Source organism: Elgaria multicarinata, chromosome 10 (genome assembly GCF_023053635.1).
Source record: "Elgaria multicarinata webbii isolate HBS135686 ecotype San Diego chromosome 10, rElgMul1.1.pri, whole genome shotgun sequence".
NCBI classification, from domain to species: domain Eukaryota; kingdom Metazoa; phylum Chordata; class Lepidosauria; order Squamata; family Anguidae; genus Elgaria; species Elgaria multicarinata.
Window position 1 is genome coordinate 16,346,663 of NC_086180.1, and position 27,188 is coordinate 16,373,850.

General features: G+C 40.5%; 2 protein-coding genes across 6 annotated transcripts in view; one reads left to right on the forward strand and one right to left on the reverse strand.

Moving 5' to 3' along the window:
- Positions 1 to 13,462, reverse strand: part of LIN54 (lin-54 DREAM MuvB core complex component) — a 37,713-nt gene extending 24,251 nt beyond the window's left edge. For 2 of the 4 annotated variants that reach the window (XM_063136315.1, XM_063136313.1), the window contains exons 1-2: positions 9,602 to 9,868; positions 440 to 504 (exon numbers count right to left, since the gene is read on the reverse strand). The gene's annotated coding sequence lies outside the window, so the exon portion shown is untranslated. The other 2 variants (XM_063136312.1, XM_063136314.1) reach the window with 2 other exon arrangements.
- A 159-nt stretch (positions 13,463 to 13,621) lies between these two features.
- On the forward strand, positions 13,622 to 26,042 carry COPS4 (COP9 signalosome subunit 4). 2 transcript variants are annotated; one of them, XM_063135484.1, is made up of 10 exons: positions 13,622 to 13,839; positions 15,082 to 15,161; positions 17,616 to 17,767; positions 18,798 to 18,901; positions 20,617 to 20,770; positions 21,931 to 22,081; positions 23,497 to 23,685; positions 24,033 to 24,148; positions 24,875 to 24,959; positions 25,550 to 26,042. In XM_063135484.1, exons 1-10 carry the CDS (start codon positions 13,766 to 13,768, stop codon positions 25,681 to 25,683), a joined length of 1,239 nt encoding a protein of 412 aa, XP_062991554.1. In that variant the 5' UTR covers positions 13,622 to 13,765; the 3' UTR covers positions 25,684 to 26,042. The 2 variants fall into 2 exon arrangements, with proteins under 2 accessions (XP_062991554.1, XP_062991555.1); XM_063135485.1 differs by having other exon boundaries at positions 13,625 to 13,839; positions 23,497 to 23,667.
- The last annotated feature ends 1,146 nt before the right edge of the window (positions 26,043 to 27,188 follow it).

Consider the following 27,188-nt stretch of genomic DNA (forward strand, 5'->3'; position numbering starts at 1 on the left):
CCCCACCCTACACCACCATAGCAATTAGGCCTTTAAAAAGCCCCCACTAGCACATGGGATGGGGGCAGAGGGCCACATCCTATGGCTTGCATTTGATCTATGGTCAGGAGGCTCTCCACCATGCACTATATGAATGTTAAGTATTACTATTGTTGTTGTTGTTGTTGTTGTTGTTGTTATTATACATTAGTAGTATAGAAGTTAACAGCAATTTAGTTGAAAAATGGTTTTATATTTCTACTTCTACAAACAACTAGGGAAAACTATTGATGAGAGTGGATTATTCCGTATTTCCTCAACCATGAGGGAAGCTTTTAAAGAAATATCTGACACCGGCAACTCTCTAGACTGGACATTCACTGTCCCTGTACAGGCATTATTGTGACTCGATGAAATACTGAAATTAAGAAAACTACCAATTCTATTTTAATGTAATTACCTGAATTTCTTTTAAATACTGCACTACATCAGACCACCTCCAGAAGCATCATAACGCAGCACCATCTGCAGAGGCCAAAGAAGATAAGGGAGTTACAGAAAAGTTCTTTATAAATCCAGTTCTGAACTGACAAAATGCTACAGCTTAAGGATTTTCCCTCCCCTTCCTAAGCTTTCTATCACCCTTTCACAAATCTGAATTTCAACTTCAAAGCCCCTTATTAAAACATATTTTAAAAGAATAGTGTTCCCAGAATTGGATGTACCACCAGCACAACTACAGATAAGAACAGTACCAGCTTTTACAAGAGCATTGCACAGAAATGCAAATTTCATTTACCATCTTGATTATCTTTATAAAACTTAGAAACAGTGTTTCCCCAAATAGCAGAAGGCAACTTTTTTTTCCTGAATTAAAAATGGATGCAGTAGTCTTACGCCTAAAAGAGTTTACTTTTATAGTAAGAATTATCCACTTTCTGAAGCATATTCCTCCCGTATTTAAGCATGAGTCCTGACCTATGCATGCCTGCTGATTGGAAAGAGGAAAGACTAGAACAGAGACTCACACAGAGAATCAACTAGGAAATTCTGTTGCAATCCCAAACACAGATGTGCAGCAGAATTAAATGCTGTGGAAGCTGATTGGGAACAGGCCAGAGCAGCAAGTCACCCAGTGAGGCAGCAGCTAGCTTCTTTTTGGGTGAGTACTTTGGATTCACAGGAGTCTTTGATTATTTCTTATGACATATTGAAAGTTCTCTTGGAACACACAAGAGCATATTAGGGAGCCCTAGCACACAGACTGAGAATTACTGGCCAAAGGAAGCAACATGACAGGGTCAACACAGCCTATAAAACCAGAACATTATCACTTGTAGATCTTCCCGCACTAGAAAATGCAATTTAATGTCCATCAACAGGAATTGAGACTATAGGCCATGTCTCTTTCCTCCTTTTTGCCTCATCTGATCAGCACTTTTCTTTCATGCAGGACTGTCTCTGTACCCTCCAAGGATATGTAACACTAATGCTGGATATCAGGCTGCAGCAACATCAGCACAGCTCCTCAAAATGAATGAACAGGCCACAGAGAGGCCATTTATGTAAAATCCCCACGCATAATTAAAAGACTAGCACTTAAAAGGTATTGCAATGCATTAATGAAATACTAAGAGTTTTGTTCATTGATTACAAGGGTGTTTTATGGCACAATTTGTATCATTTTATGATTAACGGTCAAAACAGACCACAGAATAAAGTTTATTCATCCATGAAGCACAAAGGGAAGGAGTGATGGATTTTTCTACATAAGACTGGGGTGGAAATTGAAGCAGTTCAAGTTCTCTTACAATTAGCTACCCTCACCTCCCCAAAATTACTCAATCAATAAGGTAATATATCATATGAGACCTGTTTCAGATAGTTTCATGATGTGCTTATTTCAGAACAAGTATCACTATTCCACTACAATATTATATCTACGTAGGTAGAAATAGCTAGTTAAAACATGACAGGACACCTAGAATTGATCCGAGGTCCACCTGCACCCTTATTTGCCACAGGAGGATTTCAAGCTTCACCAGTCACTAGCAATGGAATATGAGTTCCATTATGGGCTCTCCCACACTAGGGGCATTCAAGAGGCAGCTGGACAACCATCTGTCAGGGATGCTTTAGGGTGGATTCCTGCATTGAGCAGGGGGTTGGACTCGATGGCCTTGGAGGCCCCTTCCAACTCTGCTATTCTATGATTCTATTAGTTAAATAATATAGCACCTAGCAATGAGAAGGGTCACTAGCACCAAGTGGCGTAGAATAATTGAGGATACCCTTCTTCTATAAAGGTCTTTTTTTTTTAGAAAGCACAAATCTAAAGTTTGTTAACTTAGCAGATTTTATAGCAGGGGTGGCCAACCTGTGGTTCAAGAGCCACCTATGGCTCTTTAACAGTTTCGTTGAGTCTATTCAGCAAACAACTAAGTCCATGCATTTAGCAGCTCCCAGCATCCTCAAGACTGGGCAGTCTTTGCCTTCTGCAGCCACTTGGGCTGCAGTCACCGCTGAGGATAAAAGGGAAACAATTGACATTCAGGAGAGAAAAGTAATTCAAGATGCATGGACATCATGCAGGAAAGAAAACATGGAGATTACCGCTGAAGAAGCATGGAGGAAGAGGAGACTGAAGCAAATACCAAAGAGGTGTGGATAGTGGCTGCTGAAGAGGTGTGAACAGCATGGAGAGAGACAGAGAGCATGAGCAAGCTCATCCAAAAAAGAGCAAACACAACTTCAGGGCAGGGAGAAAAACAGCTACTAAGGCCGGATCTACACTACTGCTTTAAAGTGCTTTATAACAGTTTTATAGCACTTTAAAGCAGTTAAAGCGCTTTACAACTGTTATAAAGCACTTTAAAGCAGTAGTGTAGATCCTGCCTAAGACCCAGAGAAAGGCAGCTAGCTTTGCCCTCTTTGGGTCCCATGGCCACTTTGCGAATTGTTCACATGCATATAAACCTTACTTAACTTCATTAAAAGTTATAATAAATCATTCTGATTTTTTTTAAAAAAATCTCATTATTGTCCAACAAGTAACTAATCGGTTTTTATAACTAACATAAGTTTCAAAGCTGTCTATAATTCAAGTATCCTTTTTGTTGTTCTAATAAAGTAAACGCTTTAAAAAATATGACTGTTATCTGACAACAATCAGCCATAACTTCTTTCTTTTTTTTTGGACTGGTCAGATGCCCAGCCATCATTTGAACCATACTGAGTAGGAGCGAGAAAAAGTTGTGTTAAAAACATAGGTTATGAAATACTGTATACATGCAGAATGTGATACAAAACTTAATTCCAGAATTCTTAAAACATTGAAAATCTGATTAAGTAAAAACTGTACATCAATAAGCCATTGACTGCCTTTACAGATCCCACAGGCAAATGGTTAATTTTAATTGTTCAGCCGGGCTAAAAAAAACACCAGAGCTAAAAGTAGCTATAGAAATGTATACATTAATCTTTCAACATAATCCCTGAAATTATTAAGATTCCCTTGTACCCAGCAGAGCTGGTACTGTTCCATTTCAACTGGCATAGGGCTTTGCCAGAGACAACAGCTGGTGGACCCTTAGTGCTCATAAAAGGGTATTTCAATTCAGTGTGGAAGATCTACACAAAAGCACTATTTATAACTGCCTAGGCAAAGGAAAATGATACTGATGCATTGAGCATAGCACCAAACTTGCCCTTATAGAAGTATGGACTGAAGTTCTAACATATTCAACAGGAATTCTTCTTAGATAGAGCAGAACAATAGTATTTCTCCTCTGTGAGCTATTTTAAGTTAAAGTTTAAACATTATTTTCATACCATTAACATGAAAGAAATACAAATTTAAAAGTGAAAACAAGCAAGAATAATTGAAAGTGAGAAAACACTGAAGATCACAGCTCTGAGGAAGAATGTTCAGCCCTAGAAAAACTCTCCACTAATGATAGTTAGCTTTAACTAGAATTTACAAACCAGCTCAGAAAATATCATCTCTGTGCCACTGTCTTTTTTCACAGAGCCAATTCAAGATCCTTGTCAGGTCATTAAGGTTGCAATCCTATGCCATATACCTGGGACTAAGCCCCACTGAGATCATTGGGCTTGCTTTTGAGTAGAGTTGTGCTGGAAGAAATAAATATCCAAAGTTCTTCAACTACCTTCACTTGGGTCAGGAAGCAAAGTCTCAATATTTCTGCCCTAACACTCACCTGCTAATAGCAGCATCACAGGGCCTCAGAAACTTGATAATTTATGTCATCTCTATTGCAAATTTTCCTCAGAAAAAGTCTATTGTTCCTTCTTAAAGGTCACTGTATCGAACAGAGCATGTCACCCCAGGTTTTTGTGATAAACGAAACCAGCCTTCCCCAACCTGATGCCTTCCAAATGTTTTAGATTTCAACTCTCATCAGCCTCAGCAAGTATAGCCATTTATAAGGAATACTGTCAGTTGTCATTCAAAACATCTGGAGGTCACCAGGTTGAGGAAGTGTAATCTGAACTTTAAAAATGAAACATATTACTTCATGATTCCCAATGGTCATCTGTACATATTATTATTATTATTATTATTATTATTATTATTATTATTATTATTTATTTATATAGCACCATCAATGTACATGGTGCTGTACAGATAACACAGTAAATAGCAAGACCCTGCCGCATAGGCTTACAATCTAATAAGTACCCTTCTCCAACAAAAGGCTTCTTACGTATATTTATTCAACACATCTAGATGGGGCAGACCTTACAAATTTCAGTATCTCCAGTTCAGGAAGTTACCAGCTCAAATGAAGAAGATGGCAGGTCACCGGAACAAAGAAGCATGCTGTTATGAAGAATGGATGTTGTCACGCAATGGAAATCAAAATTCTGTAAGGCCCATCATTTGATTCAAGGCTACAGATTCGAATGAAGGTCAAGCTAAAGTTCTAGATAGGTAGGCTGACTGGCCAGACAGATGGACCTCTGCTTAAAAAGACAAAAGTGCAAACAAACAAAAACTAGAGGGTGCCAGACGTTAAAGAATGAAGACCTGTGACTTCCATGACGGCAGTAGAAACTGCTACCAGATCAACTGTGATTGAGTCAAGTTGTATACTACCAGCTGGACATCATTCAAGTTGGGTGCATCTATTCCCTGCAGGTTGTTCATTCACTGTACTTGGGACATAATCTGTTTCTCCATATGTAAAATATCTTCATTCTGAAAGCTGACTGGATTAATATTTGTTGGTTGATCAACAGAACATCCCAGCAGAACTGAACTGAGTCTGCAGCACCTTTTATTTGTTGAATGCCAGTGAGAATTTGTTGAATGCCAGCTAAAGAAGCAGCAACTAGAATAAGAAAAATTGTTATAGGAGTAATACGAACAAAGATGCCCTTTGCATTCATTCCATATTGTGCACCTACCAAGATACAGATCAGTGGGATCATGAAAATGAAGTCAGTAATAGATATTCATCATTAGAGAGTAATGAACTTGAAATTCTGGCTAAAAGTATGATGTCAAGGGGTTCATTAATGACAGCCATCTTTCAATAAACTCATGGAACTGTAGTAAAACGTTTTTTCATGGCAGTGAGCCCTGTAGCAGGAAAGCATGTTCTTCTGCAGAGGTCATGCTGTTCCAGCCTAGCTGTGCCTTCTCTGTAACCCACTCATAATTCTATAAAAGCATAGTAAAGACACAGTGAACTGACTCATCATGAAGAGACTCACCAAGCGATGTGAAGCAGCTTGGTTCTATAATATCATGGCACCACGTGGATGGGGCTATAGGTAGGTCAAGCCAACTGAGGCCCCTGGCAATGTACTGCAACTGGCAGATCTCTTCTCTATGGATAGTTCCCAGAATTAACAACTTCCGTTTATTCATTAATAAGCTGCCCTGAGAATGCCAATTGGCTACCAAAGGGCAGGCTCTACATTTTCAGCAATAAAAAACAGTACTCCACAGTTCTCAAAGGTATCATAGAGGGGAACTCCAGATTACTAAACTTGCAAACTGTGGCTGTATTTGATACACAATGACTGGTAATATGAATGCATATATGCCTTACAGCTGATAGTCAACTTTCCAGCTTAAAAAACTTCCATCTTTTAGCTTCTGCAGTATATGCAGTAAGCTGAAGGATGGCAGTACCTGTGTGTAAACACACTACAGGGGCAGCACCAGAAAACAGGAGATGAAAATCCAACAGGTGCAGAGCCAAATCAATACATTAATTTTCTAAAATTGTCATCGGATGAACTATTTGCTCAGAGTTGGATTTCAATCTGCTCTCCTGGTGACTGCTACAACTTTCAAGTTCTAATATTTCAAACAAATTTGAAAACAATTACTTGGAAGCAATAGTTTCCAAATTAGAAGCAGTTCATTTCAATGCCATCTGCCTTCATGTAGATTGTTTTAGGTCTTCAGTGCTACAATCTTGTTGTTCACTATATTAAAAAAAATCCTAATGCATTCTATCTCCATGGGAATATCCACCTTCTCCAAATATCTATGCATAATTCGTGATAACATACTCTCCTTAAGTTTCAGGGAGGGCAAGCCAAAATAAACAAATCATGATATATGTAACAAATGAAATAGCAAATGAGTGAGCTACACTAAATTTTATTGTGGACTGGTAAATATTTTGTACTTAACTGCAAGGCTACTTGGTATTTCAAGTGTACAATTTGTTGAGCAATAAAAAAAGCAGCAGAAATAAATGCCAGAAAGCTGAACCTTGATTATTCCATTACAAATCAAGATCTTCATAAACTCTGTACATGTCAAACTATGGCTGGTGGAATTTGGTACTCACCCTATAATGTCATACAAAGTAATATGAAACTTGATCTGTTTAATTAGGAAGCTGAAAAAAGTTAAAGTAGTATTTCGGTTGGATCCAGAAAGTCATACTTAGAGTAGACCCATTGAAATCAGTGTACAAGTCATGACTAATTGAAGTCCCATTTATTTCAATGGGTCTAATCAAAGCATGACAATCAGGATCGAGTCCATTAAGTTTTTAACATTTTTTTATTAACCTAGTTTGCACATATTGCTAACCAATGGTTTATTTAACCCATAGTCTGTTGCCCTACCCAGGATTGTCTGGCGGACAATCAAAGACGTTGTTTGTTTTCTCAATCCCTGGATTGTTTGTTTTCCTCTACTTTGTCCGCTCTCCCCCTGTATCCCAAATGCCTTTATGGAACTGTAGTACTGGCATGTAGAGCAGCTGCTTATTTTGATCACTCCCACCCACCACTTCTGTAGCCTGGCGAAACTACCTATGAACATCCCATGGTTGTGGATTCACACATAATGACAACCCAGAATTCAACAAGCCATGGATAAAATAAAACATGGGTTAGTGTTATGTGTGAACCAAGTCATACAATTTTTTCACTGCAAATCTTAAGAGGCAGATCATTGTAAATCACACAAAAGTAGATAGTTTAGTTTTTAAATTGTTTGAATAAAGATAGTTTTATTTAAATTATTTGACTAAATAAACTTCATTTAAATGTGGTTGGAATTTTCTGTATTTTAACAAGAGATTGCAATATTGCAAATAGACCCAAAACCTCCATTTAACTTGCAGACTCTGTTGGCTTCTACTTTATAGTTTTCATAATGCCTTAAATATAGAGAGGTCTGCCTGACGCCTACACTGTACTCCTTTTGTCGCCAGCTGTAGACCTTTTTATTATCTCAGTATTTTAACACTTAATTTTAACTTAATTTTAAATTTTATTCTTCTAATTCCGTATTTTAATTTTATATCAATTTCTGCGGCATGGTTTTATCCTGGTTGTGCTTTTTATACTGTATTTTGTATTTGTGTTTTTAGACTGTTGGTTGTTTTATTATGGTTTTCATTTTTGTGAACCGCCCAGACAGCTTCGGCTATTGGGCGGTATAAAAATGTAATAAATAAATAAATAATTCTACTGGTTTCCCCCCAAGTAAGAAGTTTTATTTTACAAAAACAGAAAAGGTTGTTTAGCTGTAATTCAAAATCAAGCTGTTACTCCTTAGATGTCTACACAGAGCAGCTTCATATTTAATTTTAATTATATTTTAGGAATGTATCTATGTTATTTTGTTGTGAGGTCCTCTGAGTATTACAGCAGGATATAAACAATAACTGACTTACATCAAAAATGTATAAAGCATCTTTGCTCTACATTTCAATTGAACATATAATACTTAACCAATTATTTCCATATCAAAATCACCCTCAGTTAAGATAATTATCAGACTGTTCTTTCTGCATTTCATATCCCTCTGACATCACTATTTACAATTTCCCCTCCCAAGCATGTGTATATAGATCTGCCAACTTGGGGTTAACGCTTCATGCATCTGATGAAGTGGGAAATGTCCATGAACACTTTGTTAAAATTCATCAAGAAAACTTTATTAAACATTGTTAAACTTTATCAACAATATATACACATGCTGTGTGTTTTACTAAAAAATATGTTCTCCAAGGTAACTCACCTAGAAATAGGGTAGTGTATTTAATACATGAAGCTCATATTGCAGGGCCAACAAAAATTGGGCACTACAATTTTAATTACTTATATAATACATTTATATCCTGCTTTTCCATCAACAAAAATTACTGGCAAGATGGCCAGTAACAGATAGAGATACTCAATTTCATAGACAGGGGAAATGGAGAGGAAAATCAGGATTACCCAATTTCTCCAGATCTTTATGTGCACTGAGTGCTGAATGCCCAAAGCAAAAGAGTGATATTATTCGTTACACTTTAGGATCCTGACTGGGTAAACAATATTAAGATAGAGCTATTAGTATTTTTTTCAGAGAAATTACATAAAACCAGTTAGAATTCATCCGAATTTTTATTTTAAAAATCCACCTGTCCTAAACTATTTACACACCCATATTTCATTTAAAAACGATATTCCATTGCACCTTTTCGTAATATCATAAATGCTTTTTCTAGAAAAACTCATTTCTTTTCTGTATCATCACTGCTGCATTGACCTTTCCCCACCTTTCAAAGGTTAAAGAGGATGCATTTACAAACTCCCATTTATTTACAGCTGTAATGACTGAACATGCTGTGAAGGCATTATTTGCTGTCCATTGCAACACCGCAAGTGTTAATTATATTTTAAGAAGAGTTAACACACCCATGATGAATGTGACTAATCTTCTGTGAACGTAATTAGCTTCTAAAATGATTAGGGACGCACAAGCAGTTTAACATACTAATGTTCTTCACTGCACAGTGCGCTTAGAGTAAGAACAGGCACAGTTCGTTCAGTAATTTGTTCTACGGAGATTCCTCTAAGTTCTGTATAAGCACTGTCAAGGACTACCCAAAACCTCAAGCAACAAACACGGGACGAGACAGAAACCCCGGCACATTTCAAGAATAGTCCGAGAACCAGACCTTGAAAAATGAATTAGGCCTTAGCAGCTCCAAATACTCCCTTCATTGCAAACCATATTAACTGTTAGTCTTATTCTTCACAACACCTGAGACTAAGGCAGCAGGGCACCCTTCCCAGGATGCAAATTCCGCTCATCCCCCATGTCCTTCCGTCCAGGCCTTGGAGCGTCTCTCACCCTCTTTCGGGCGCAGCCATCGAGTCCTTCCCTGCTGTTAAGTCCCAGCCCGAGGCGGGGAGGGAGGGGGCTTCCCCCTGAAGTGTTTGAATAGCTGGAAAGCGGCTGCTCAGGAGCCGGAGGAAGAGGCGAGCAGAGGGAGGGTTGCTGGCAGCAGCGGGCAAAGGAGGGGGGAGCCTCTTAGGGCTGTTTAGCTACTGTCTCTGGTATGTCAGGGGCCGGGATAGTATTTCGAAAGATCCGCCATTTTCACTTCGTCATCACCATCACATCCCAGCTCAGCAACAACCTCAGCCTCCTCCCTCCTCGCTTGCCTCCGCCCTGACCAGGGCCTGAGCCACTCCCACCGGAGGATAGCTGCCCTCCCCTACTTCCACTACGCTCCCTAGCAAGAGAAGAAGCAACAACGCTGATAGAGAGCTGACCTACAGGGAGAGATAAAGCACAGTAGCTTTTCTCTTTCGGACAACGACGACGAGAGAACGTGCAAACACACACGCACGCACAGCTCTCTGCTTCTTCCCCGAAAAAAATTTAATAATAGGGGTGAGTGGTGGGGAAGGGCGCCAGCTTCAGAGCGATAAAACAAAACTAATTCCAGAAGGGTAGCCGGATTAATCAACTGCAGCAAAACAAAACCAACAACAAAAAAACCTCGGGGTCTACAGCACCTTAAGAAGTAAATGGTATATTGTGGAATACAATTAAGCAGGCAGAAAAGGTGGTGGGTAAACACGCGATGAATGAGAAATCAGTTCATTCCTGTATATATAGACTAGCAAGAATTTTCATTAAATAAAAGCTCTTACATCTTATCATCAGTCTCTTAGGGCGCAATCCTATGCATGTTTAGACAAAAAAAGTCCTACAACTCCCAGCATGCTCCAGCCAGCTGGGGCATACTGGGAGTTGTAGGACTTATTCTGTCTAAATATGCATAGCATTGTGCCCTTAAAGCGTCAGCACCACTTAATTCTGACCATGAACTATTTGAATTTGTTAACAAATTACATGGAAGGTATTTCTGGGGTTGGGGAGAGATCTTCCAACAACTCTTACTCTAGTAAGCCAAAAACAAAGCTGTCTTCCTTTGTGTCAATGAAGAAATATTGAAAGGATTTTAAAATAGCATACAAAAATGGGAAGGGCTGTTTTTCCACCCCAAATCATGTATGCGTCCTTCCCCCCCCCCCAAATTAAAAAATACATAGGATTGGATACATATCAAAGTAGTTGCGGTTAAGTCCCATTGACTTCAGTGGGAACTAAACCATGACTAACTTGTCCTAGTGATTTCAGTGGGACATAAGTTCAACTATTTTCAACCCGTAGTAATTTAACAACCCAAACATCCTTACATTGAAAGACCCCACATTTCCAAATTTCTTAGAACTTACTTCCGAGAAAGGATGGCAGGCAGAATTCCTACCTCATGGAGACTTCATTCCATATATTTTACGTAGTTTCTAACTACAACACTTCCAAGATATGTTGAATACAAGCGCCAAGATATAAAGCCCGTCTTAATGACATTTCAGATCTTACAACTACAACACCCATTATTAAAGTTTCAGTTCTGCACCCACTCTACTCGTCGGCAAAACTCACAACTTTAGAATTCAAGCCAATACTTTGTTTTGTTATTGAGTAAAACACAACATATTTTAAGACGTGTGAGGAACATTTGGCCCTCCAAATATTGATGGACTGCAACTCCCATCAGCCATAGTCAGCATAACTACTGGTGAGGAATGATTAGAGTTGCTGTCCAACAAAATCGCTAGAACCATATGTTGGTTTCTCCTGCTATAAATGCGATAGAGTTCATCTTCCAGCATTTCACCACTAGTTGAGTCCAACTGTTCAATACATTCACCTGTCCCTCCCAATAACATTCTTGTTGATTTTCGCAGAATCAGCATAACTGGAAGACAGTGCTATAAGATTAGAGCACTGATAACGTTGAAATATAACTTGCCCTTGTTAGACTTAGCAGATAAACATTCCTTATACAAAACAAATTCTCTACTGGTTCATTTGCTCTTTGTTGGAAAATGGGCTGTAATGAATAGTACCCATCTGAAGGAACTATTATGTTAGTTCCACTAATATCAAAGTTAATGTATAAATTTGAATGTATACATACTTGCAAAATTAGAATCCTAAAGTTATCTGCTCAGTGTGTTTATGACAGGAGGGCTGCATTTTAATTACAACTCAGCTAAAAAAATCTTTAAAAAGGAAAATCAAGACCAACTTAACAGCTTTAGAAAGAAAGGCTTGGGTTTGCCCCATAATTTTTTTTACCACAGGCAATATAAAGATAAACAGAAATTGTATTTAACTAATGTCTGTCAAGCAGTCTATACACTATAAAAATTAAAGTACTACATTTCCTACAAGATAAATGCTAGCTCTTTAGACAGGACCCAAACAAAACAAGCAAACAGCAGATTTTCTTAGTGTATTGACAAAATATTTTACAATCCTTCCTTAAGAAAATATATCTGCAATCAAGGCACACTCCAGCAAGGTATGTCAATTCACAATAACAATTTGCTAATTACACCATTGGATCTGATAGGATTATTACAAGACAATATCCCAACAATTCCACCTAGTATAAAGTTAGACAACTCAGCTGGCTGTAGAAAACATTAAACCCCTGTAATATTATGACTTTCTGTATATTAAACTTCTGTCTCGTTACCTCCCATCTACATCAGATTTAGGGGGAACTAATAACCCCAATAGGGGATGATGAATATTTCAATGTTTTTGCATGATGCACAGAAGAAAAACTACTCAAATAACCATCATAAGGCTGAAGAACGAGATCAAACTCGATTCTCCCATAACATGTGAACATGAGATCCTTTTTCACTCCCCCTTAGAAACCCACCACATTTGAATAATTTCTGCTTACCCCACCGTCGGGAACATCTGCGCAAGAATTAAAAGCAATTTGGTTTCTTTGTTTTGGTAATCCACTTTCACTATTCCCACAATTAATTATAATAATGCATCTTATTCAGCGACAGTCAATCTCTACAACCCGCTGGCACGACTGACACTTGACACCTCCACCTCTGCACTAACACCTGGCACCCGGGCCGAAATCTTGCGCTGCTGCCGCCGCCGGGGCTGAAGGCTCTTCCGTCTCCATCCCAGCTGGGGGCACCCCGGGTTTTGAGAAGAAGAAGCCGCTTCAGCGCCGCTGCGCTCGTAACCTGCGGCAGAAGCTTGTCATGAAGACAGGAGAAGGGATGGGGGGGTGGGGGAGTGAGAGATGCGGAATAGGATGGGGAAGGGCGGAAACTGCGCCTCGGCCTCTTCTTCCCACAGCCGCCCGCCCCTTGCCCGCAAGCCAGTCCTGTCAAGCAGGGGCCGCGCTTCGCGGCTCCCTCCCTCCGTTCTCCGCGCTCATCAGCGCTGGCCTGGCAGCGCCTGTCTCTCCGCCACCTTCTCCGGCCACCCCGGCCCTCGCCTCAGCCGCCGTTTAACTCCCCTCAGCCCGCCTCGCGCTCACCCTCACCTGCGGCGGCCTCGCTCCCACAGCCGGGCACTTTTACCAATCTCTGTCCGCCCTTCTCCTTCCCTCTGTCTCCCCGGCTCCGCTCTCGTCTCCACGAACAACGACATACACATACACACACACACGCCGCCGCAGCCGCGCCCCTCGTCCTCCTTCTCGTCGGGACTCGCTGCTGCTGCCACCGCTCCGGCAAGAGCCGCCGCGGCAACAGGTTCCGTGTTTGTTCAAAATCACGCGCCCAGCGCCATTCCACCGCCGCCGCATCCCATAATACCCGGCAGCGGCGCCCTGGCAACCGGCGCCGCGTCACTCTCAGCGCTTCATTCCCTGCGCCCCATTCTTCCCGCCTTCCCTCCTCAAAGCTCCCTCGACTTCCCGCCCGCCAGTCAGTCAGCCAGCGAGCATCAACATCCGGCTCAGGAGCTTCCGGGTGGCTGGCGTCACGACGGACGGACGGACGCACGCCCAGTCTAGCAGGCGCCGCTCTATGGTTACGCCGCGGCGTGGGAGGCCTTGTTGTCTCTACCCCATCCCGGTTTCTCTTTCCCTTGGCTCGCGTCTGAGGTGCCGGCGGAAGGGACGGCGCCGCTTCCCCATCAGGAAGGGATTGAAAAGCAGGGGGGGCAAAGATGGCGGCTGCCGTGAGGCAGGAGCTGACCCAGCTCATGAGCTCCAGCGGCTCCCACAAGGACCTGGCGGGGAAGTGAGTGACTCCTCCCCCCTTCTCGGTTGCTAAGAGTAACGGGCGTCGGGTTAGAGAAGCGCGGGCAGGAGTAGGCCTCGGCCCGGGCACGGAGAAGGCCTAAGTCAGCCTTCCCCAACCCGGTGCGCCCTAGATGTTTTGAACTACATTTCCCAGCATTCCCGACCATTGGCCATGCTGGCTGGGAATTATGGGAGTTGTAGTCTGGAGGGCACCAGAGTGGGGAAGGCTGGCCCGGGTGGTGCTTCTTGTCATGGGGGAAGCACGGACTGGCCTCATCCTTAGCCTTTAGTAGTGATTTGATCTGCAGGGATCAGCAGGAGACGCTCTTAAGCATGATCACCTGTCAATTGCTGGTGATCAAACTGCCTTTAAAAGGATCAGCTAGAGTGGCTGGTTCAAAAGAAGATAAATATATATACCACCCCCAGTGTACATGGCATTTTACAGAGTACAATTGGATAGATCCCTGCCCTCAGGAGCTTACAGTCCATAATTCAACCAGCGTAAATAAGGAATGGAGACAAGAACAGGGTAGTCTTTATGCTGCAGGGCAGACTTCCCCAACCTGGAGCCCTCCAAATGTGTTGGACTACAATTCCCAGCCAGTTTGAGGAAGGCAGCTGCAGGAGGATAAGAGTGAGCAAATAATTGCCCACCCGTAAAACTGTTCTGTTACACTCTGGTTAGTGCAAGAGTGTAATTCCAAGCTGTCTTGGCTGCTGACTGGAACTCATCACTCAGGCAGAAAGTACAAAGTGATTCACCCGTTTTACTGATAATTTGTTTGATATATTCTGCCATTGGCAGCAATTTGAAGCAGGAGCAGGGTACTAGAGTACTGAGGTATTAAAGGGTTTGTATGAGTTTCGCCTTCATTTGGGTTTTTGAAAGCTCTTGGGTATTATGTCTGGTCACAGCTAATGTATGAAAAGGTGAAAGTGAGTGAAAACCTTCTGCAAACTGATTGCCATTTCATTGCAGGAGGAAAAGCACCAAATGTATTAGACATCAGAATTAATAAAATGTGTGGTATTTAGATATTCTAAGAGAACATATAAGAGAAGAAGAGAATATACAAGAGAAGAATGGCATTCTACATTACTTTGTGCACTTTGACAGCTCTCTCAGCATTTGATAGTTTTCTGCATGCTGTTATGTACATGTGGAAAACAGATTCTAAAAATATAATGTACCCATTATATAGTGTTAACTGATTGATTTTTTATAACTTTCTGGCAGGTATCGGCAGATATTAGAGAAAGCAATTCAGCTTTCGGGAATGGAACAACTAGAGGCATTAAAAGCATTTGTTGAAGCAAGTGAGTTTAAATATCATTTTTCACGTGTGCTTGAATGACTGTGTGGTAAGTGTAGAATCGCAGTCGAAAAGAAAATATACACTGCTTGGGTTTTAGGAAATATGTTGAGGCTGCAATCATAAGCATGCATACTTAAAAATAAATGTCATCAAAATCAATGGGATTTAGACATTTGTAGATATATGTGGCTTGTATCTTCATCTTCCTATCAGCATACAGTCTCTAAAACACCACAGAGTAGGCAATGTAGAAAACAGATAATTGACTGAAACCTTAATAATATTACTAGTTGAAGAAAATGTACTAAGATCTCTAGCTCTAAAAGACATCTAATTAAGGGCCCAATCCTATTGGTTGCATCCTAGATGATCAGGGACAGTGGTGGAGGCAGCTTTCACCTCCCCTTCTTCCCACTCTGCATTTTTTGCTAGACAGACGTTGGTGCCTGCCTAGTGGCAACACTTTGGGGGATGGGGGGAAGGAGACTGGAAGAGGCTCAGGATAGCGCATATCCTGGCCTCTCTGATCTTCCTACCTGCTGAAACATCCCCTTTTCTCCCTCTCCAAGGTTTCTTGTCCAATCTTGGAGGCCAGCTGGCACAATTCTTTCTATGCCAGCTGTGGGGGGAGGGGGGCATATCTCTGACTTCCCCTTCCAAGGTTGGAGCACTGTCTCCGACCTTGGAGGGAAGAATCCCCAGTATTCTATGGCCCCTCAGACAATGTCTAGGGGCCATAGAATTACTTCTTAAGCCTCATTGATTTCAGTAGCAATTCCTAGTTAATAGTGCAGTCCACTGCCAAACATAGCAGTAGGCCCCACTGAATTCAGTGAAATGTGCTATGTGCTAAGGATGCTTAGGATTGCAGACTGTCTTTGAATGAATAGCTAATTCGCTTTAGCGCTTCTTTGCTATAGGCTTAGTTTATGCAATGCAGCAGTTGGAATTCTTAACAAGTAATTCAGATGATTCATTTCTATGACTAACTTGGAACCTCTGGCAGAAATACAAAAACAAGAACCAGTTTTACCAGTGTAAGTAACTGGAGGAGCCTGTGCAGCCCATGACATGGCAGGGCACAGGTATCTTGACAATTGTTCAGCATTTCGTGGGCAGGGTCTCGTCAGGGCATGATGAGGCTGTGCTCGCAATCTGTTGCTATCTAGATTTTGGACTGGAGTTGTGTTGACTGTAGCAGAGCGGCAGGCATTGTTTTGGCCACTTTTGCCAGGGGACTCTGTAGCCAGCAAAAGTAGTCCGCTCAACGCTGTGAAATACTCAGTGGTGCCTGACAGACACCACGCTAACCAGCGGTTGTGCAGATAGTCAGCTCTGTACATAGTTGGTTATCTCCATTGGTTGCTCTGGCAGGCCTTTGGTGAATAATCTGGGCCTCCAGCTATGTTAAGGACTTGTAAAATTGTTGTGCATTTCAAATGTTTAATGTTTTAATATTGTAATGTATTTAATCTTTTTTTAAAAAAACTTTTGTATATTTCTTTTCATAGGTTTTAAAATGTATATGTTTTATATTTTGCAAGGCTGTCTTGAGGCCCAGTATTGGGCAAAAGGAGGGATACAAATATATAATAATAATAATTCACTTGTGTGCTTTTGTGTTTGTATTGTGATTGCCATTGGCTATAAACAATAAAAACTTGAAAGAGAGAGACTATTTTATGGAAATAATCAACTGTTGTGTGGAAAAGTCCCGACAGACGACACAGTAGTCAACAGTTGGCTATTTAAACCACCGTTGACTAACATGTTGTCCGAACCCGGTCATTGTGTGAGATTGGCCCAAATCCCAATAATTTTGATTGATGTTGCTCTGAAATTTGATTATTGCCATAGTAGTAAGCTCCATGCTACATATATTTGAAAGTGAGTTCCATTCCAAATAAAAATGTTTGTGACTGGACTGTCAAAGCAGAAGCAATTAGAATCATTGGCAGAAGCATTGCAACTGTTAAATTCCTAAATGATTCCCCAATCAGTCATCTTTGAATCAAGAGTAGATGTGACAAACTATAGCCTCAAGGAAAATCTCTCTGCAAAATGTTAATACTAGTATAAATATTTGGGCACTTGATCCTAAAACTCTGCTGTCCTGGTGCACTGAATGGCTTGTGCCAAAACAGGAACAATGCTTTCCTGTCTGCCTGCTTCTATGCCATGCAACTGCTTTGTGCAATGCTGGATAACTGTCCAGGTGCACTGTCACTACTTGAGTCATTCAGTGATGATGGCACAACATTAAAGTTTTAATCCAATTGTGTGCTTATGAAGAAGGCCCAATTGTTTATTAGCAGGTTCAGCTGCCTGAAAATTTGAGTTGCAAACTCGGTGTTTAGTCTTAATAATAGCAATGGTTATGTGCTGAAAATTCATTCAAATGACACCCGAACAAAAATCTATAGTGTGACTTCCTTCCTTGTGTCTCTTAAACCAGTGGTGAATGAAAATGTCAGTTTAGTGATTTCACGCCAGTTGCTGACAGATTTCTGTACCCATCTTCCAAGCCTTCCTGATAGCACAGCCAAAGAAATCTATCACTTCACCTTGGAAAAGATCCAGCCTCGTGTAATTTCATTTGAAGAGCAGGTAAGCTTCTTAGTGACATTTTTTCTGGGTTCATAGTAGCATCAGTGGTATAATATTTTTGCATTGGCAGTATTAAATTTATCGCTTAACTTGCAATACATTTTCATCTACTCCAGCTGCAGTCTTGTAAATTAGGATTATGTTTATCTGAATGCTTACGTTGGTGTGCTGTTTTCATGTTGCAAATCCTTACACATTTAACAAATGGCTCTAGTAAATGCTGTTTCCTCTCTTAAATTGTTCAAATACATTCTGGCATGATATGAAGACGGGCTCCTTAAGGCTTAAAAAAAGAATTGTGGTAACTCCTCATGTATTTGGTGCACCTTGGTAACTGAATTCACTGCGTATCCCCACATTGGAGCTTTCCTGTGTAAATAGAGCTGTCATTTATCTGATAATTTAAGTGTTTTATTATCACCCATAGCTTTCATACTTAAATACATTGGGTCCTGATTTAACACTGACTGGGTTCACACAATGTGATAACCCAGACTCAAAGGTTGTGTATGGTTTAATGTGGGTTGTTGTTGAACCATAGCATATCATGTTGTCTGAAACCAGCTGCACTAACAAACTATGGTTTGTTAACCACAAACACCCCATGAAGAGAAGCCCTGGTTTGTTGTTGGGTTGTGACCTGTGGGTCACAACCATGGTTTGTTAGCATGGCTGGGTTTACACAACACAATAATCCACATTTCAACAGCAACCCATACTCAACCCTTGAGTGTGGGTTATTGTGTTGTGTGAACCCAGTCATTGTGTAAAGACTTCACTTGCAAAAAGCGGAGAACAATTATAGCCATTAGTTGCAAGTCTTGCCTCACTACATTTGCATAGGGTTTTTTTTTTCCTGCTGTTCGGTATACAGAAAGATACCATTAGAGTATTTGTGGTTAGATGAGCAAAACACTACTAATGGGGGAAAAGAGGAAGTGGAGAGGAGAAAGGGTATTGGAAAGTGGATCTCTTTTATGGATGACTTGATTGTATTACACATTACCTCTCTTCCCATCCCCGTTTCCAGGTTGCTTCTATAAGACAGCATCTTGCATCAATTTATGAGAAAGAAGAAGACTGGCGGAATGCAGCACAAGTGTTAGTGGGAATTCCTTTGGAAACAGGACAAAAGTAAATACTTTAATTAGAAAATCTGACCTTTTTTCGGTACACTGCAGCTCCTCTTAATGAAGAAAGTGCATGATGAAGAAAGCAATCTTGCATCAGCATTCCAAAACCTGAGATCATACTTTATTATAGTAAAACTAAAGCTGATATGGACGCTGTGAGCGAATAAGCCTCCACACACTCCCAAATGCATGATCAAGCAATGGCCAATGGTGGTTTTCCCCCCAAATGTAGCTGGCATGGAGAGAGGCTGCCTCAGGTAGGTCCTACCACTCCTGATAGCAGGAAAATACCTGACGGAACGCCTCTCCTGACATGAACCTACCCATACATTACGCTCAACATCTGGGTGCCTGCTCTAAGGGAAGCTCGGAGAGTGGCAACAAGGGACAGGGCCTTTTCAGTGGTGGCCCCCCAATTATGGAACGATCTCCCTGACGAGGCTCGCCTGGTGCCAACGTTGTTATCTTTTGGGCACCAGGTCAAGACTTTTCTCCCAGGCATTTAACAGCATATGCTGAGTTGTTTTTTAACTGACCCCAGAATAGTTGTTTTAAAATGGATGTCTGTTTTTATGCTTTTTATGCTTTTAAATTTTGTATATTTGTTTTTAACGTTCACTGTTTTTAATCTTTGTAAACTGCCCAGAGAGCTTCGGCTATGGGGAAGTATATAAATGTAATAAATAAATGGGGCAGGTATCAGCAGACACTGGATGTGGCCCTTGGGGCTGAAAAGGTTTGCACCCCTGGCTTCTGCATCTGCTTAATCTTACTAGTCAAGGGAAACAACATAAGGCATATGGGGGACGGAGGGTTACTAGTGAGCCATGGCATATTTAATACTTTCCATCAGGTACATTCCTAGGAGTACATTTGACCCTCAAACCAAATTTATACAGTCTGTTTATATTTATTTATTTAAGATATTTATATCCTGCCCTATATCGCTAAGATCTCAGGGCGGCGTACAGATAAAAACATACAGTATAAAACAATAAATATACACAGTTAAAAACAAATTAAACCATGATCCAAGTTAAAACAATATATCATTTAAAAGCAATAGATACAGAAAACAGTTAAAACAATGTGCCAGTGAGTTTAACCATCAAAGGCTTTGTTAAAAAGCCATGTTTTTACTTGGCATTGAAATGAAATCATTGTTGGCGCCAATCGGGCCTCCAAGGGGAGGGCATTCCACAGTCAGGGTGCCACCACAGAGAAAGCCCTCTCCCTTGTCCCAACATAGCATATATGTTGCATTGGTGGAATGTGGAGAAGGGCTCCTCCAACAGATCTAAGGTCTCGGGCAGGCATATATAAGGAGAGGTGCTCTCTCAAGTATCGAGGTCCCAAGCCGTTTTGGGCTTTAAACGTCATTACCAACACCTTGAATTCCGACCGGAAGCGTATAGGCAGCCAGTGCAATTCCTTTAAGACCAGTGTTATGTGGTCTCTGTAAGATGTTTATACTCATTGATATACCTCCCTCTGTGATAAATTGGAGCAAATATGTAAAACATTTTGTTCCTTAATTTTTATGGGAGCTATAGACTATCCTTCCTTTGAGCCACAGGTGGCTGGCAGCAAACACTTTTGAGATTCAGCCTGATTGTAAATTCCTGCTGATGACTTATGTATATTTACAGACTCATAGGACACAATCGGAATAGGCTGCAGTGTAAACATTGCACATTTCCCCCCTTTTCATTCAAGGCAATACAATGTGGACTATAAGTTGGAGACCTATCTGAAAATTGCCCGACTGTATCTGGAGGATGATGATCCTGTTCAGGCTGAGGCTTATATCAACAGAGCATCACTTCTTCAGAACGAATCAACCAATGAACAGTTACAAATCCATTATAAGGTGAAATATTTATATTAGTATTTGTTTTGAGAGAAAAGAAATAACGTATTGTAGGAGGTCTTAGTAAAAGTATTGATCAATCATTATAGCTTCTAGCATTTGCACTCATCAGTAACCCATTGAATTAAAGAATAGATCCTGATATGGTAGGCAAAGTCTGAATAGTGGTGTGAACAAGACAGACCATAGAATCATAGAATAACAGAGTTGGAAGGGGCCTACAAGGCCATCGAGTCCAACCCCCTGCTCAATGCAGGAATCCACCCTAAAGCATCCCCGACAGATGCTTGTCCAGCTGCCTCTTAAAGGCCTCTAGTGTGGGAGAGCCCACAACCTCCCTAGGTAACTGATTCCATTGTCGCACTGCTCTAACAGTCAGGAAGTTTTTCCTGATGTCCAGCTGGAATCTGGCTTCCTTTAACTTGAGCCCGTTATTCCGTGTCCTGCACTCTGGGAGGATCGAGAAGAGATCCTGGCCCTCCTCTGTGTGACAGCCTTTTAAGTATTTGAAGAGTGCTATCATGTCTCCCCTCCATCTTCTCTTCTCCAGGCTAAACAGGCCCAGTTCTTCCAGTCTCTCTTCATAGGGCTTTGTTTCCAGACCCCTGATCATCCTGGTTGCCCTCCTCAGATACAGACCAGTGTATCTGTGACTTAGCATTTGGACTTGCATCCCCCAGACAGCAGGTTGTCCAGTGCTCTGTACCCCTATAATCAGTCATTTTGAGAATATTATTTTTATGAAAAGCATTCTTATCCCGCTCCTCTGATAAAAAGGCTCCTAAAGCAGTCCCTGCTTGCAGGCTCGCAATCTAAATTGTGTTGGCACATTATTTGGGGTGCAACACCTTCTCCCACTCCTCCCCAAGAATTGTATTTGGCCTATGGGCTGCCATTTGCTAAACCCTAATTCTACATACTGGTAGAATTAGAAATGTACAGATTTGTATAGACCGGTAGAAATATTCTAATTTGCAAGACAGGGTAGAGTAAATGAATAGCAAACAATGTGATCAATTAAATACTAACTTTGGTTTTGGTTTTAAAAAGTAGTATGAGTGATTTTTTTTTATAATGCTATTTAAATGCTCCTCTAGCAATCTCAATTACTGTATGTATGTTTTTATTGATTCTGGGTTGTGTGTTTTTTCCTGTTTCAGGTGTGCTACGCCCGTGTTCTTGACTATAGAAGGAAGTTCATTGAAGCTGCCCAGAGGTATAATGAGCTCTCTTACAAGAGTATAGTCCATGAAAGTGAGAGACTCGAGGCACTGAAACATGCTTTGCATTGTACCATCTTAGCATCAGCAGGTAAAATAATAGCTGAAGTCTTATTTCTAAATCCCATTTTTATTTTAATCTTTGGGATTGCATATATGATAGCACTGTTCGAGGGGAAGCCTATATGTGAAAGTTAGTTTTTCTTGAGGCTCTGAACATAGATAGAAATGAGTTTAAATCTCTTCATAAAAGCCTTTATAGTGTAATTCACATGCACTTAAGGTGATTGAACACCATGGGAGTTTAGTTTGCTGATCCTATGCACATTTACTTGTGCAATAGTCCGGTTGATGGAATCTACTCCCTGGTTAGGGTGCTAAATGTCATAACCTTAGGCTGCAGTCCTAAAGTCCCTGGATAGGCTTCCAAGGGGCCGTAGAATATTGAAAGCCTCTTTGCAGTTTCATCATTGTGTTGATAGAAACTAGAAACTTCCACTATTGATGCTCCGATGGTGATTGGAAACAGGATGTGTTGGAAGCAGATTGAGGGAGGCCTTGGATCTGCAGTATCCAAAGCTCTCCCATATCCCTGTCAAAGGTGAGAATTTTCCCTCCCATTAGTGACAATGTTAAAGACAGAATGGGGAAAAACAGCAGGAAATCTGGGTGGAAGGCATTTTTCACCCTGTCTGGCATGAAAAAATCGTGGTTCTTCCACCATAGATTCTCCATCCCCCATTTGCTTTTGGTCTGTTTAAAAGAAAATAGCAATGTATTTCCCATGGCAAAAATGTCATCTGAATATCTAAGCTACCATAAGTTGTCTGCCTTTTCAATGGAATATCCATATTTACCATTATGATCATTGAAGTCAGTTGTCTTGGTGATATAGCATCCTAGAGAAATTGCATCCCTAAGATTCCTTTGCCTGAACTCCGAGATCCTTTCTATGTAAGCAATCTGCATCTATGAAATATAATTTGAAAACTCTTGGAGTACTGGCAGTAATTGTGTGATTAATTTTTAATAAAAGTTGCTCATGGACCTCAGGTCTCCAGACAGTCTGCCTCGCTGACATTGGAGCACATCTGTCAATGACCTCATAGTAAGTGAAGATGGACAGAGAGAGTTAAAAGTCCAGGAGGATTTTGCAGAAGTGCAAGGAGTGTAGGAGCTTCAGCAACATTTACAACCTGTTGTGTAATAATGATGGCCCTTCAGCCGTATTTTGTCTGGGTTTCTATATGCACAGTTCCTCCCATGGTGTGAAAGGAAGGATCATAGTCAACCTTTTGTAGCTGAATCAATGAGGGGAGCATAGAGTTTTTTGCCCACCAGCATGGTTGCTGTGCTGTGGACAGAATGGATGAAATGCACCATTTGACACTGACCCACAAATCAGTAATTGAGAAAAATGCTGATGTAGACTTTATGCATTGTAATTGAACTGAATAATACTGAATTGGGATGGAACCAGTTCACAGTATTCTTACTGCTTTTCAGGACAGCAGCGTTCCCGTATGTTAGCCACTCTCTTCAAGGATGAGAGGTGCCAGCAGCTTGCAGCCTATGGGATACTGGAGAAAATGTATCTGGACAGGATTATCAGAGGGAACCAGTTGCAAGAATTTGCTGCAATGCTCATGCCACACCAAAAAGCAACAACAGCTGATGGTACTTGTGTCTCCAAGAGTGGGTTATTTAGAATGAAATATCCTTATTCAGTTTAACTTTTACATTTACACACAGATACTATGATTTGGTCAAAGATATAAAAATGAAGATTTACTCTTATTTATTCTTTATTTATCAGATTTCTATTTCACACTTCAGCACAAATGCTCTTAATGATTGCAACCCATGAAATCATTTAACAACAGTTATATTAATATGATAGAAATGTATGCTTATTTCTTTCTACTTTTTCCTCTGTTGTGGAGCAGTATTGCTGAAACAGAATATATGCTACATACAACTTGTTTCATTCCATGTTTGACTTGTAGCCAAACACCTGATAAGTTGTCAGTTTTCTTCCTCAGGTTCCAGTATTTTAGACAGAGCTGTAATTGAACATAATTTGTTATCTGCAAGCAAACTATATAACAACATTACCTTTGAAGAACTTGGAGCATTATTAGAAATTCCTGCAGCCAAGGTATATTGATTTTGGTTATGTTCTTTCTGCTGGTAAACTGTTCAGCATTCCATATTATGATGATGATTCAAGTGACTAGAGTGATGCTATGGTTGGGCTATTGGTTTCTTGCACAGTACTGTAAAAGAGCTATATGCTGTTTTAAAATTATCAGATTATCCCTGTCTTCAGTTTAAGGTAATTTAAGAATTGACTGGTCTGAGGAGGGCAGACACATAAATATTTGAAGACAAAATATTTGATGATGGTATAAGGCGTTTATTGCTATATTAATTTAGAATGGGATTGGAACAGAAATATCACATCATTATGCATCTCCCCCTCCTTTGAAAAGGAATTTGTTGGTCCTGTTTTCCAGTTCCACACATTATTTTCCTTGTAAGAGTTTGTTGCTGACACAATCCCACTTGCCTGGAATTCCATCTGCAATCTCTGACACCAGAATCTGCAAATACCTTCAATCTTGCATAATCCTTCTGATACTTAAATGATGCTTGAGGTCTCTTGTAATGTAGGTATCACACAGGTGCATCTCTAGATTAATCTGGAGATTTGTTTATTTAATTAGAACATGCAAAGATTTCCAGATGAACAAGTCAATTTAGATAACCTTTCTCTACTATAGACTCTCCCATACACATATATGTATTAAAAACCGTATTGGGACTGGACTTTTGTTTCTTGGAAGTAGAAGTCATGGCACGTTGCTTTGTTTTTCTTTTCCAGGCAGAAAAGATAGCCTCCCAGATGATAACAGAGGGTCGCATGAATGGATTTATTGATCAGATTGATGGAATAGTTCACTTTGAAAGTAAGTTTAGCTATAGATTCTTGCTTTTCTCTCAGAACAATTATAGCATGTGTTAAAGCAGCCTTGTATTGAACTACTTGCCTCCTCGCCATAGGAGACAAGGAATTCCATTCAGATGGGGTGAATCACGCTGTTCCTCCTCCGACAACCCGTGTGTTTCTATGCTGGCTACAGAGGAAGTGGAGCCCTTTCTATTGCAGCCAACACAAAACCCAAATGGGCTGACAGACAAGGAATAGTGATCCATCCATCCTCTGCCAGTCTGCTTGAGAGAAGGCAGTTTCCTTTTACTAAACTGTTAAGTTAAAATAAAAAAGTAGTATTTTTTCTGGCCTTACATACAAGGTTGTGTTAAAAATAAGCAAAGCGTTTTAACCTGGTAAGCAATAAACATTAAATGAAAAGCTAGTAATTCTTGCTATGACCAGCAGATGGCAAAGGTGTGTATTGCAATGGCTAGCCTGTGTGAATTTTTATATTCCAAAATACAGCCTGAACAAAAGAATTGCTTATGCTTGTCACTTATAGCAGCACACGTTTTCAGAAATAAACCACAAATAACTTCTGTTGTTCTCCATTTTCATTTTTAGCTCGGGAAGCCTTACCTACGTGGGATAAACAAATTCAGTCGCTTTGCTTCCAAGTTAACAATCTTTTGGAGAAGATTAGTCAGACCGCCCCAGAATGGACAGCGCAGGCTATGGAAGCTCAGATGGCTCAGTAGACTTTTATTTCTTCCCCTTCTGTAGAGAACAGATTTTTCTCTAAAAATGTGAAACGAGCATTAGAAACCGGACTTCTGGCTTTAGGTCGATTTCTTCAAGACAAAAGTGTAGATTGGTGTACATTGTATTAAATCTCCTTAAGGGTTTTCTTAATGGCACAGCAGCACAGCATGAGAATTGTTTTAAAATGTCGTTTAAAAATGACAGGATGGAGTACAAAAGTGTGTTTAATTTTTTTTTTTTTGGTATTAAAATTTAAGTTGTCTGGTGGCCTTGTGCATATTTTTGTGTTTTGAAAATTGAGGTACCCAATTCTCTTTAGCTGCAGTTATTCAAATAAAGACAAGATAGCAGTTAATCATATACTCTGCATTCTTCATTTGCTCCATTTTGCCCTCTCCATAAAACCTCAGCAGGTTAATAGGCTTACTGTGTTGAATTTACAATTTTTGAAAACATTTGCTAAACTTGTTTTAAAGCCTGCGTAAGAGGTTGAAATAAATACATGCTGAAATACAGTAAATTCCATGTTAGGTATGATTGAGAAGGAATTTAAAATAAAATTGCCACTATCATACTGCCCTTATGCAAATCTATGGTGTGACCACACTTGGAATACTGTATACAGTTCTGGTCACCACACATCATCATTGAGAATATTGTATAGTTGGAAAAAGTGAAGATATGGCAAATGAAATGATCAAGAGGCTGGAACGACAGCCTTACAAAGAAAGTTTACAATATTGGGGCTGTTTCTTTAGAAAAGCGGTGAGTAAAGGGGCATATGATAGATGTGTTCAAAATTATGCATGGTCTTTAGAAACTGAACAGGGAGCCATTTTTCTTCCTTTCATCCTCTAGATCCCAGGATCATCCCATGAAGCCCGATTGGTGGGAGTTTCAGGACAGATAAAACAAAGTACCTCTTCACACAGCGCACAGTTAAACTATGGAATTCACTACCACGAGATGTGGTGATGGTCACCAATTTGGATGGCTTTAAAAGGGGGTTAGACGAATTCTTGGAGGAGAAGACTATCAATGGCTACTATCCTGATGGCTATATTGCTACCTTCAGTATCAGAGGCAGTACATGCCTATGTACACCAGTTGCTGTAAGGTTGGGTGGAGGGTGCTATTGTGCTCATGACCTGTTTGTGGGCTTCCCACAGGCAGCTGGTGGGCTACTGCTGGACTAGATGGCCCCTTGGTCTGATCCAGCATGGCTCTTCTTATGTTCACATCTCATCATATTTGACCTATTGCCTGCGCTCTTTCCAAACCTGTCTTTATTGCCTGGAAGGATAGCAACTTGCTTTTTAAAGTTGTTGGGAAACATGGATGGGAGGATGCTATTGTGCTCATATCTTACCTGTGTGTTTCCAGTGAGCAGGTGGTTAGCCACTGGGTGAACAGAATGCATAACTAGATGGACCTTGGTCTGATTTTGCATAGCTATTTTTATGTTCTATGTATGCTCATATTTATCGTTCCTGCCAGATAT

Excerpts from the sequence above, each read along its gene's own strand:
- COPS4 (XM_063135484.1), top strand. The coding sequence starts at position 13,766 with ATGGCGGCTGCCGTGAGGCAGGAGCTGACCCAGCTCATGAGCTCCAGC. Across the intron at positions 24,149-24,874 it reads TAGAAATTCCTGCAGCCAAG|GCAGAAAAGATAGCCTCCCA; the intron begins GTATATTGATTT and ends TTTCTTTTCCAG. Across the intron at positions 24,960-25,549 it reads TGGAATAGTTCACTTTGAAA|CTCGGGAAGCCTTACCTACG; the intron begins GTAAGTTTAGCT and ends TTTCATTTTTAG.